Source organism: Ptychodera flava, chromosome 11, assembly GCF_041260155.1.
Source record: "Ptychodera flava strain L36383 chromosome 11, AS_Pfla_20210202, whole genome shotgun sequence".
Classification (NCBI taxonomy): Eukaryota; Metazoa; Hemichordata; class Enteropneusta; family Ptychoderidae; genus Ptychodera; species Ptychodera flava.
The window spans coordinates 28,102,898-28,115,404 of NC_091938.1; the positions used below are offsets into that span (position 1 = coordinate 28,102,898).

Below are 12,507 nucleotides of genomic sequence, written 5' to 3' on the forward strand. Positions count from 1 at the left end.
GGACAGTATGTTTTCCCCTCACCAATCCAACTTATTGATTATTGATGATCTGATGTCAGAAACTGGAAATGACAAGAGAATTACCAATCTGTTCACCAAAGGTTCTCATCATCGTAATCTCTCTGTCATGCTTATCTTACAAAATCTGTTTCATCAAGGCAGAGAGACTCGAACCATGAGTCTGAATTCACATTATCTGGTCTTGTTTAAAAATCCAAGAGATGGATCACAGATCACTCACTTAGCCAAACAGATGTACCCAGGACACACCCGTTTCATCCAAGAAGCTTTCACCGATGCCTCCCGTGAACCCTATGGTTATCTCCTCATTGACCTGAAACCCAACACACCGGAAGTCCTTCGCCTGTGCACGAACATCTTTCCAGGAGAGACTGCCTTTGTTTACGTCAGGAAAACATAAAATAGACATGATGAGATGAAATGCCATCATTTCATCATGTCTCAGCAATGAGAAAACATGCTCATTTTCTCTCTGTGTTAGCCAAGGGCAATCCAAAGCAACAGAGGGGGATCATTGAGGGAGCCAGTAACGATTTAATCCATTGTCTCTGTGAATGTTGTCTGAACATTCTTCGGGGAAGTGTCCCACTGTCATCTGCTCAAAAGAAGAAATTGAGCAAATACAAACATCATCTTCGCACACTGTCAAATAAAAAGGTTTCAACATCAAAGAAGAAGAAGATACTTGTGCAAAGGGGTGGATTTCTCTCAGCCGTCCTAGGGCCTGTGCTGTCTGTGTTGGGAAGTCTCCTCTTTAAGTGAATTGTCATCATGCCCATGGAACATGCCAAGAAGATGGCACTTGTGCCACAGGAATTACTAGATACCATACAACTACAGCAGAATCAAACAACAAACCCTGTGACGAAGATGCTGTCCTCTCTGGATCGGGAGATGCAACAAATCTTGGAAAGAACAGACATCACCGATGATGAAAAGGCAAAACTGTACCAACAGACTCTTCAGCAGTACAGGGCTTACATTGATAAAAGGAAGGAACCTGTTCAAATCAGCATCCTCCCCTCTGAAACTTCAACGGGTACCACTACCGCTGTGTTTTCTTCAGGGTCTCCATTAGCTAAGGGCACGGAAGAGGAAGGCATAGACAAGCCAAAGCCCTTGGGTAGTGTGAAGCAGAATGTGATGGAAAGTGTGCCAAAATCCCTCCGACGAAAAGCACACTTGCTCCTTCAGAAAGTGAAACAGCATGACTCCGTGGATTGGAATGAGAAAGGGGAATTAACGTACGACGGCAACCCCTTACCTGGAACTCATATGGTAGACCTCATCAACGACACCTTACGTCGGAGGAAATCCTTCACTCCTAGAGGGTGGCAACAATTTGCCCGAGTGCTGTCTGACATGAATGTACCACAAGATCTGATTGGTAACAAGGAAAGATGGAACTGGATTCAGTCTCAGCGAAAATCTAAAGGATTGTTTCAGCCAAGAGGTGATGATGATGAAGAAGGTGATCATGGAGTATTTGCTGGACAATCATCCACCAAAAAGAAAAAGATAAGGAGGGAGATACGTCCTGTCATTTCAACTGCTGCAAGACCGCAACATCGACCATCCATGACAGGGAATTGGCTCAACTTTTAAAACATCACTCGACAATTTGATGATAGTCATTCCAAAGGAGACCTCTGTCATGGAGTGTTGTCCACCTTCTCTATCCCTTGGCGATGTCCTCAAACGGGTGAGGTGCCTCTGTGCTTGCTGCTCTGGATCCATCGTCATCAAACATGAAACCTGTGACCAAATTGACGGACTTGGATCAGCACCTAAGCCAGGTGTATTACGATCCAAGTCATTCCGCAAGTTTTGGAGGAATCGATGCTGTTTACCGTGCTGCAAAAGAGGAGGGAATAAAGACCACCCGTCAGAAAGTGAGAGAATGGATGCAACATCAGGACACTTACACATTACACAAACCAGTGAGGTGGAAGTTTCCAAGGGCTAGAGTAATTGTTGGTGGAATGGATCAACAGTGGCAAGCTGATCTTGCAGATGTCAGTTCACTAGCAAAATACAATTCAGGGTTCCGATACATCCTCACCTGCATTGACATTTTATCCAAGTATGCCTGGGCCATTTCCTTGAAAGACAAACGAGGAACCACTTTGGTGGCAGCGTTTGAACAGATTTTGAAGACTGGACGAAAACCAGAAAAACTACAAACGGATCAAGGCAAAGAATTCGTGAACCACCTATTTCAGAAATTTCTGAAGAGTGAAGATATTCAATTTTTCACCACCGGAAACGAAACCAAAGCTTCTGTGGTTGAGCGTTTCAATCGTACGCTGAAAACTAAAATGTGGAAGTACTTTACCAGAAACAACACCCTAAGCTACCTATCGGTGCTTCCTCAGCTAATGCAATCTTACAACAACACTTGGCATCGCAGCATCAAGAGAAAACCAGCGTCTGTCAACAAGACCAATGAAAAAGAGGTGTGGGATACTCTGTACAGTGACTATGAACAGAAAACAGTGAAATTCAAATTCAGTGTGGGAGAACAAGTGAGAATCAGCAAAACTAAACGTATGTTCAAGAAAGGTTATCTGCCAAATTGGACAGAAGAAATCTTCACTGTGTCGAAAAGGATCTCAAGTAGACCACCCCTTTACATGCTGAAAGATTTTGATGAGGAGGAATTAGAAGGTACTTTCTATGAACAAGAACTACAAAAAGTCGTCAAGAAAGAGGACGACGTCTTCAGAGTGGAAAAAATACTCAAAACAAGAAAGAGAAAGGGCAAGACTGAATATCTGGTCAAGTGGTATGGTTGGCCATCCAAATTCAATAGTTGGGTCAGGGATCTGGCAAAACTATAAGAGGGATGACCCTGTTTGGAGAGTCACAGTCTGACCGCCACTTTCATCATGGCTGAACATCCGTTTTTCATGACGCTACCGAGCAATTCATCCATGGATGTTTTCCCAGACAATGCAGTGACAGGCTACACTGTGAAATTACCCAAACACGTTTCTCTGCGGGGCAACTGGGAAGTGGCCTTGATGGACATACACTACCCTTTCTCTTGGTACAATGTGGTCGAGGGCAGAAACATGCTGGCGTACGAAATTCAAGACCATAGGAAAACACTTGTCAAAATACCTGCAGGTTACTACGATGATTTTGGAAGTATACTGACCACTCTGAGAGAGCAAGGTTTACCCGACAACGTCCAATTGACTTTTGACCCGGTGTCTAGGAAAGTAACCGCTGATGTGAGTGAGGGTACCAGCCTCTACTTTCTACCAGGTCTGGCTGAAATCATGGGATTTTATCCCAATATCATCTTGAGGCAGAAGAACGATGCACCTTTCATGTTCAGTGTTCGAAACCTCTCTTCTCTGTATGTGTATTGCGACCTAGTGGACGACCAGTTGGTGGGAGATACCTTTGCACCCCTGTTGAGAATAGAAAATGTGGAAGGGATCCATGGACAGATGATCAACCACACCTTCCACACGCCATACTTTCTTCCCCTGAGAAACCGCGAATTTGATACGGTAGAAGTCTACATAAGAGACGACACGGGTCAGAAAGTGCCATTTCAAGGTGGGAAAGTGATCGTGACACTAGCCTTCAGAAAACGACGCCCTACACTACTGTAGCCTGAACCATGCCGTATCGACGGAAAATCTATGAAAGCAACCCGGCCACATACAAGAAGTTTTATTTGGATCAGGTGGGAAATGGAGCATCGTTCCAGGGGGCAGCCGTGCAGAGAGGATATGGCTTGGGCGGTATTTTGGGAGGCCTCTTCCGTGCAGCCACACCACTGCTCAAACAAGGTGCAAAAGTCCTAGGGAGACAGATGTTGAAAACGGGACTCAACATTGCAGGGGATGCACTCAGTGGACGTAACATCAAGCACTCGGCAAAACGACGGTTGGTAGAAGCCGGGAAACAGTTGATGGCAAGCAGGGGTTCCAGATACTCAGTTCCCCAAGGCGGCGGTAGTATAAAACGTAAAACTCCGAAACGAAGAGTCATTTCCTCCAAAGCCAAGCGAAAGAGAAGATCTCCTGACATTTTTGACTAACATGGCATTTCTTCACGAACACTCCTGCGAGTGCACCAAGAGTGAACTTGACTTGTTCACAGTTCCTCCAACGCAGACTAGTGTGGAAGAGGGACAATGGGAAGAAGTGCATCCCCTGACCCACATTGTGGAATCGGGACCCATCGAATTTGTGATTTCGGGTTCAGGGGAAGACTACATCGATCTGTCCTCGACACTCCTTCTGATCAAGGCCAAGATTACAAAAGTTGATGGTACTAACCTCGGTGCAGACGCAGCAGTGGGTCCCGTCAACTTGTGGCTCCATTCACTGTTCAGCCAGGTGGATGTACACCTCAATGGCAAAATGATATCCAACCCTTCCCCTACTTACCCCTACCGAGCCTTGTTGGAGACCTTGTTGAATTATGGTAAGGAGGCCAAAGAAACCCATATCGGTTCAGCCCTCTTCTCCAAGGACTATCACTTGAAAATGGATGAAGTGGACCCCACTAAAGAAGGTGGAGAAGTGAACAAGGGACTGAAAAACCGATATGCCTTCACGTCGGGCAGTAAAGTTGTCGATATGGTAGGACCCATCCATTCGGATCTCTTCTTTCAGCCCAAGTATCTAATGAATGGTGTAGAATTACGTCTCAAACTCAATAGAAGCAAGAATGCCTTCTCCCTTGTGAGCTCTGCAGAAAATCCAGGCTTCAAAGCTGTAGTCACCGAAGCCACACTACTGGTCAGGAAAATAAAACTCAGTCCATCGGTACAGCTGGGCCATGCAGAAGCTTTAAAGCAGGGACCGTCCAAGTATCCCATACATCGTTGTGTGATGAAGGTTCTGTCTATTCCTGGAGGCACCATGTCCTTCAACAAAGACCACATCTTTCTGGGACAGCTACCTAAACGCGTGGTCTTGGGTCTGGTGGACAACGATGCCTTCAACGGTTCATACAAGAAAAATCCTTTCAACTTCAAACATTATGACATGACGTCGCTGGTCCTTAATGTCAGTGGAAAGCAAGTTCCGAGCAAACCCCTGAAACTGGACTTCACCCAAGCAGGTGGTCAATCATTCATCATGGCCTATTATTCTCTGTTTACTGGGACTAATAAAATAGGCAGGGATGAAGGAATCAACATCAATCGCTATGAATACGACAATGGATACACACTGTTTGCATTTGATCTCACATCGGACTTGTCTGCCGACGGAGGACATTTGAACCTGGTCAAAGAAGGCAACCTGGGCATCGAACTGCAGTTCAGACAAGCCCTGCCAAATACTGTGAATTTACTGGTGTATGGCGAACTGGATAACATCATTGAAATCGACAGAGACCGCAACGTCCTCTTTGATTACTGAAGTTGATTCCTCGACTGAAGTGAAAGATGGACACGTTAAAGTTGAAAGAGATCTTGAGTACAGATCGATACACTGCATCATCTTTTGGCGGGGTGAAACCATCAGACCGATTGCCTAAGACCAGACTAAAGTCCTATCCTGCTGCCTTTGTGGCCAATGTGGACCCAAGTACCCAAGTACACTGGGTGGCTTTCTACTTTGCCGAAAGCAACCGTGGGGAATATTTCGATTCGTACGGACGTCCACCCAACAGGACACCTTTCAAGGCATTCCTCAACAGGAACTCTCTCGACTGGATCTACAACAGACAAAGGCTCCAGGGACCTCTTTCTTCAGTGTGTGGACAATACGTCCTTTACTATCTGCTACATCGTTGCCGGGGATGGTCCATGTCGAACATTGTGAAGCAGTTTACAGAGGACTTGACTTTTAATGACTTTCTCGTGAATGATTTCATTGAAAAATTGACTGGTGTTGATTTTGACATTTATGATGTTAACTTTTTACAGACTCGTTTGACTTAGAAGTCATATTCATTACATTGTTACTAGTTCTTGTGTTGGCTTTCCTGTTGGTGTTCAATAAATTTTCAAACTTGTTCAATTGAAAATACAAAGCATGTGTGTCTGTGTTTTTTTTTTGTTTTTTTTTTGTTTGTTTTTTTCTCTCTCTCAAGGATGATGGGTATAAAGGGGGAGGGGCAAGGGGAGGGGCAATCAATCATACTCATTCATAACACAATCATACTTCGCTAGCTCACAAAGAGTATAGACAGACAAGATATTGGTTTTCATTTTAAACAATAACAGTAAATTTTATTTTCTCAAAGTTAACAAAATTTAACAAGGCAAAAAACATGAAACACAACACTTTTTATTGCAAGTGTCTTTCAGTGTCCTTGGCAAACTTGTAATGTCCGAAGAAAAAACACATTTATGAATTGAAGGAAATTGAAATGATTAACTGCTTGCAGAACTCATTGTGGAACAAACTGCGGTGATCATGTCGTTGCACAAGACCATTCCATACATAGACAGACTGTCCGATAGAGCTTCAAAACATCTTTCAGGGTCTTCACTCCAGCGGTAGTACAACAACTCCAACAGGTCATCAAGATCAAGTAATCCAAGGGGGCATTATGATCCAGGGTGATGTAACACAGTTCAGCCATGGCAAGAATAGACTTCTGCACAGCCAGCATGTTGATTCGTTTGGCAGCATCCGTAAAGTATTTGCTGATAACTTCTCGTTGACATGCAGGGGTATCACCATAGTACAGGCACTCATGGTCTCTTTGAGATGGCTAGTCTTCTCGGCACCCCTCACAGTTTTCGTTGATGATAGCATTGACTTGGTCCAGGATAAACTTGGCGTAGACATATTTTGCCACTCTTCTTGCTACTTTCCTGTCCAAGTCATTTGGCATATCGCTGAAGGAAGGCTCTGAAAAAGGGATGAAAGACGGGTCTGTGAGTACCAGTTCAATTGCACGTCAGTGTCTTGGCAGCCTCATCGATACTCTGCGCAATACTTTTCAGTCGACTCCACTGATCCAAATTCAAATTGATGCCCTTCTTTGTCGGTATCAGTTCTCCAGTGTCAGGTTTCTTGAAGAATTCACGTATCCCCACGTACACATTTCCCTTGTACATCTGCACACTCACAATACGAGCTGACGTCTCTGTGTCACGCAGAAGAAATCTGAATTGTCTCTCACCTGCTTGACTGGTGGTGCCAGGCTTGGAAGGTGGAGGGACCAAAGCAGCTGCTGATGGCTGACTGGACGGAGTCTTATGAGGCAGGGGCACTTCCTGAGAAGGCTCTGGCAAGTCAGGGCTCTTCCTCCCTGGAACATCAGCATACCTCTCATCTTGGTCAGAGACAGTGGGCATTGTCCAGACACTGGTGTTAGTCTTAACGTTGAAGTAATACGGCAGTTCTGCCTTCACTGAATAACACTTGCGCCATCCCTCTTCCAGTAGTCTTGGTGACAGTATTGGAGTTGCCATGGTTATGAAGAGTTGAGTTGTTGTTGTTGTTGAGGGTGGGACTTCTAGAGCAAGACTGGCCCTTAGATGGCCCTCTCAGAACTTATATACCCTCATTTTTGCATATATTAAGCAACTGACCAATCAGGTAAGCACATTGCTATCCCAATATCCCTTGCGGCATTTAAATGAACCAATGGGAGAGGCGGGTTAATGAGGGCCCCTAGCATGTGAAATGAAGTACATCCCCTAGGTGATGCAAAAAAAAGACCCCCTAAGTTACCCAAGTGTTCTATATCCCCCCAAAAAAGACCCCCTAACTTACCCAACGGTGCTATACCGTCTCATGTACTACTCATACCTACACAACAAGTGTCCGCGGGCCCCGAGTGTAAGCCTTTCCCGATCCCGTTAACGTGAAGTACAGTCATCGCATAATCATCTTTACGTTGAACTAGTTAACTTGTTCGACGATAAATGACAAAGCAAACTGACCGAATTATGCATGCACTAGTTTTAAACTTGGTAAAGAATAGTTGATGGAAAAATGCTCGACGTATCGGGCTTTTTGACGCGGAGACCGTGGTTTCGGGCCCTGGCGCTAGCTCGCGCGATGCATCGACTGCCGATGCCGGGTACGGCCACCGGGCCAAATTACCTTTTTTTTTACTCTGACCGAATGCATCACCACTTGAAACGTAAAAACGCATTCTCATACTCAAGCAACAGAAAAAAAGAGTTTGAACAAATAACACTACAGATTCAAACGAACAGTGGACGTACATCACAATCAAAACAGATACACGTGTGCGTAAGTTGGATATAAATATGCATTAATTACGACGCTCTCCGTCTCCATTGTTACAGTGATCACGTTGAAAATCCCGCTCTCGCGTGGCTAGTGATATCATCTCTCCTTGTGATCCATACCACGTGATCGCCTAACATTTTGTAAACACTAGCGCCGTGAACTTCGCTTACCGGCAGGCCAGCAAACAGTTTTGTTACCGTTCATTATTCACAATCGGGTGTTAGTTTCGACTTATTTCCTTGTAAATCGACAATTAAGGTGGGATAGATATAATCTAGCTTGGTTTTTATTATGTGGCCAGGCAGAAAAAATGGTCAAAGGTTACTGCTACTATCCCTTGAATTACCTGATGGATTATCTACTTACTCAGGCATCCATGGTTTTCGCTTTGTGCTTGACAACGGCAGTCTGTCGATGTTGTCTCATCTACACAGACATTGTCACAGGGACTCTCTTCAACACCTCCAAATGCACATTTATCAGCACCTGCAAGAGATTCGAAGGTACATCGCTGAGTAAATATTTTACGTTACTCTCTTCTATGAAAATAACGCAAAGGTAACAGGAAATTGCAAACCTTATATTAATGGAATAATAATGACTGGCGTTCATGATTTTTGTACCCCTGATAACGTAGCCTATCATTCATGAGTACCGACTCAAAATACGAGACAACTATTGAGTTTGTACCAGCCAGAAAAGTAAAGGGTTTTATCGAACATGTCATCGTCGGTGACAGTGGCCATCGGGGTGCACTTTTTTTGAACTCTTTATCCATGTATTTGTAGAAGGTAAATATATAGTCTCTGAATTTTACGCAATCATGAAAGTTAAACGCAAATTAACCAACGTATTTAAATCGGAATACAAATTAATGTGCAATACAAAGGCATGGAAATTTGAAAAATCATGGCAAATGTCCTTATATAACGTTTAATACCTCTGTTTAATATAAAATGCTCAAAGACTATGAGTGTGGGAAAATCGTAAAACAATGGCCTTCTGTTGGCCATACTGTCCGTATTCGATGAAAAACAACATGTGTATATATGCATTATTATATTGACCTTAGTTCAATTTAACGATTTTGGTAACGAAATGCTAAAAGTTTTGTGCGCAAAGTGTGATTAATTCAGTATTTATTAACTCTATCTGGAGACCGACAAGGGTAAAAAGTACGCTTATGGTGATGAGATACGGGGACAATGAATATGGAAAAACCACAGCATATGGGCGATACGATTATATACAAACAGAGTAAACAATATGTTTTATCTCACCTGCACATGTAATACTCGGTGAGCTTGTGGTGTTATAATCACATATACACACCAAACTTCCAAGGTCGTGCTCACAGATGTGATCACATCGACTAGTAAAAGTGCGAACTGCACATTCGAATTTATCTGAAGAAGTACAAATTGTCCTGCTCAATCAGTACCGGCTAGAATGACTGAACACAATGGCGTGGAATATGCAATGTTACCAAGCTGATTACTAAAAGTTTAATAATTGAGAGAAAAAGCATTAAAAAAAGATAAACCGACAAACAGTTTTGAATTTTACAATACTAAATTGCTCAACGTAACTTTTAAACTGTTTTCTATCAATTGCTAGCTAAACATGAATGTGAAAGAATTAACGTCAATGAAGGCTGTAAACAAAATCTTTCATGGACTTTCACGAAATCGGAGAGTAAATTAATATTTGTTAATTCTACTATGACTGGTCCACAAAGGAAAGGCCACATTTGTCAGTACACACCCGACTTATTAAAATGGAGCAATAAAGAGTAGTAAGTAAGTTAGTTACGTGACAATATTGACATGAATAATGAGATATCCACAATTCAAAATTAAAACCCACTCGGCAAAGAGATCACAGCCGCAAGCCCAAAGGGTTTATATGGCACTTCAAAGACAGTTTAATTCATCAGAAATATAGAATTAATATTGCATTGAAGGAAGAATCAATCCATAGTTTAATATTGACATATGAACGTTCTTTCCTCCTTGTATATACGTTTGCAATAAACTTTATTGTTTCCCCAATATTTCGGGACGTCAAAAACGTAACTATGTATTTCAGTATCTTTTTCAGTAACGTTTGATAATCGGTGTTTAGATTCACATAATTTTCTCTCAAATCGTAACAGACATTATAATGAAAAAGATTGAATAAAATACCAACTCTACTGATAACAGCTTCTCTCTATATCCTTAATGTTTCAACTTGTAAAGGCAAACCACAAGCTCTAAATTGAGCCAATAAACTTTGTTGTCGACGCGACGACATTGATACAGAGTATTCTTCATTATAGTCAGTATTAAAAACCAAATACGTTTTAATTTTTAGCTTTCCATTTTTATTTTCACACCAAGTTGTTAAATGATCAAGCTGCAAAAAACTTCGGGCTAGACTTAAATGTACATAAAATAGTCCATCTGTATCAAAATCCTGATCATCGGAATATTACATACATCATAAGATCAATTTGACCGCGGAAGCTCATAGTCCCAGACTTCCATCAAGCAGATTCCAATATGTCAGTATCTGAATTTATCTTCGAGTCTGACATGAATTATAAAATGCGTTACTAGATTCATCATCGATAGGTTTAAAATCTATAACCTACGAATAGGAATCGTACTGCACGGTTTTTAACCGAGTCACATGTACACTTTGGATGTTTTCAACAACCATGATAAGCTGAACCAATGTTAAGTACTGGGGCTACACTTGAATTATAAATCTTTTTATGCTTGTTGCAAACCCAAGTGCTCCATGAATCTGCTCACTCTGCATAAATCAATAAAAGCAATACGACCGTGAAAGTACTCGTAATTATCAGTATCATTGAAACTGTTTTCATTTATTTTAAAGTAGAGATCCCTTCAGTTGATAAGATAGGGACAAACGGACGATGTTCCGTGAATATTAAAATATTTAATATGACATAATTTCTGTACTTGCAGACTCACAGATAATTATTTATTTTTTAAAGGTTTTGCAACCACACTTGTCATTATTATGGAAAGGAGCCTTCTTTGCTCCTATCAGTAATTCCGTCTTCGTGTAACGAATTCGTATGAATATATGAGCAGTTAATGACACTAAAGCATTGAGACGGCTTTCCATGTAATTCACAAACGAATTTCACTGTCGGTATTTATGATGTAAATAACTGTGCAAACTTCGCTGATTTTTAACCCACTGATAGTGTTTCACTCACCTGTTGCTTCGCATATGTACATGAGTGAGTCTTCACATTTGTAGTCTCCCCATTTGTAACCATAATGCCTGACGAGATTTAAAGATTATTTTGCAATTGTGGCATAGAACGTCATTAAAGGATTTCTGCCTTTGTAGAAAGCTCGTGCGCGTGCCAACCGAGGTGTATCGCGAATATACCACGGTTCTTATTGCGTCTTGACCAATTTGCGCCATCAATATACTGTACGTGATTCATTGCTATAATATCATAACAGTATATTGCAATTATGGCAATTATATATATATATATATATATATATATATATATATATATATATATATATATATATATATATATATATATATATATTATATATATATATATAACTGTTTGCTTGTATTGTGGTCCTTTAAAATTTGGAAAAAAAACTTGCCATGTTTAAAAAGTTTACTCCTTCATAGACAATTTGACTTGCATGCATAGCTACGTACAATAACAACAAATACATCACCACCACCACCACCAACTACTACTACTACTACTACTACTACTACTACTACTACTACTACTACTACTACTACTACTACTACTACTGATAATACTGAGTCTTTGTATAACCACTAGGTCTTCTGCTATTACAACTCGTTTTGTGGATCTTTATTATTGACAATACGCCATATAATACAAGATCGTTTCAAACCAGGACATCGTCAAACATCTGCCATCCCTGTTAGGCTCATAAGGTCGGAAGTTTGTCCAAGTTATGGCTTTTCCGTCACTTGATTCGAGATCTTGACCATTTAGAGTTAGTCTGCCATCAAGCCAGAAGGCTCCGAGATTGTAATCAAAATCTTTTAACTTTTCATTTTTTTCAACGCTGCCGTCCTTCACTATAGCCATGTTGTAGCTCTCACAAGCTAAGGCTGCATCATACTGCATCTTGGGCGGTTGAATAACTGCTACAAATGCTGGTATACCTAAAAAAGACATTTCAAAACATCAGTTATTGTACATAATTAAATAAGAGCAAAATATTTCTTGGAATTGTTAAAACCTAATGAGTTTTACTTACGTTGACATGAT

At 41.5% G+C, this 12,507-nt stretch overlaps 3 protein-coding genes across 3 annotated transcripts in view; 1 reads left to right on the top strand and 2 right to left on the bottom strand.

The window, feature by feature from the left end:
* Window positions 1-9,609, bottom strand: part of LOC139144460 (cubilin-like) — a 33,589-nt gene extending 23,980 nt beyond the window's left edge. Inside the window, exons 1-2 of the mRNA XM_070715160.1 lie at window positions 9,491-9,609; window positions 8,577-8,696 (exon numbers count right to left, since the gene is read on the bottom strand). Of these exons, the coding sequence (XP_070571261.1) occupies window position 8,577 (1 nt within the window). The 5' untranslated portion in view covers window positions 8,578-8,696; window positions 9,491-9,609. The remainder of the gene's footprint in view (window positions 1-8,576; window positions 8,697-9,490) is intronic.
* On the top strand, window positions 4,080-5,411 carry LOC139144463 (uncharacterized protein F54H12.2-like). Its single transcript, XM_070715162.1, has one exon. The coding sequence runs from the start codon at window positions 4,080-4,082 to the stop codon at window positions 5,409-5,411; it is 1,332 nt and encodes a 443-aa protein (XP_070571263.1).
* LOC139143096 (mRNA (2'-O-methyladenosine-N(6)-)-methyltransferase-like) lies at window positions 6,686-7,625 on the bottom strand. Its single transcript, XM_070713256.1, has 2 exons — window positions 7,129-7,625; window positions 6,686-6,854 (listed from the first exon to the last, which is right to left on the bottom strand). Exons 1-2 carry the CDS (start codon window positions 7,418-7,420, stop codon window positions 6,715-6,717), a joined length of 432 nt encoding a protein of 143 aa, XP_070569357.1. The 5' UTR covers window positions 7,421-7,625; the 3' UTR covers window positions 6,686-6,714.
* Window positions 9,610-12,507: the final 2,898 nt, after the last annotated feature.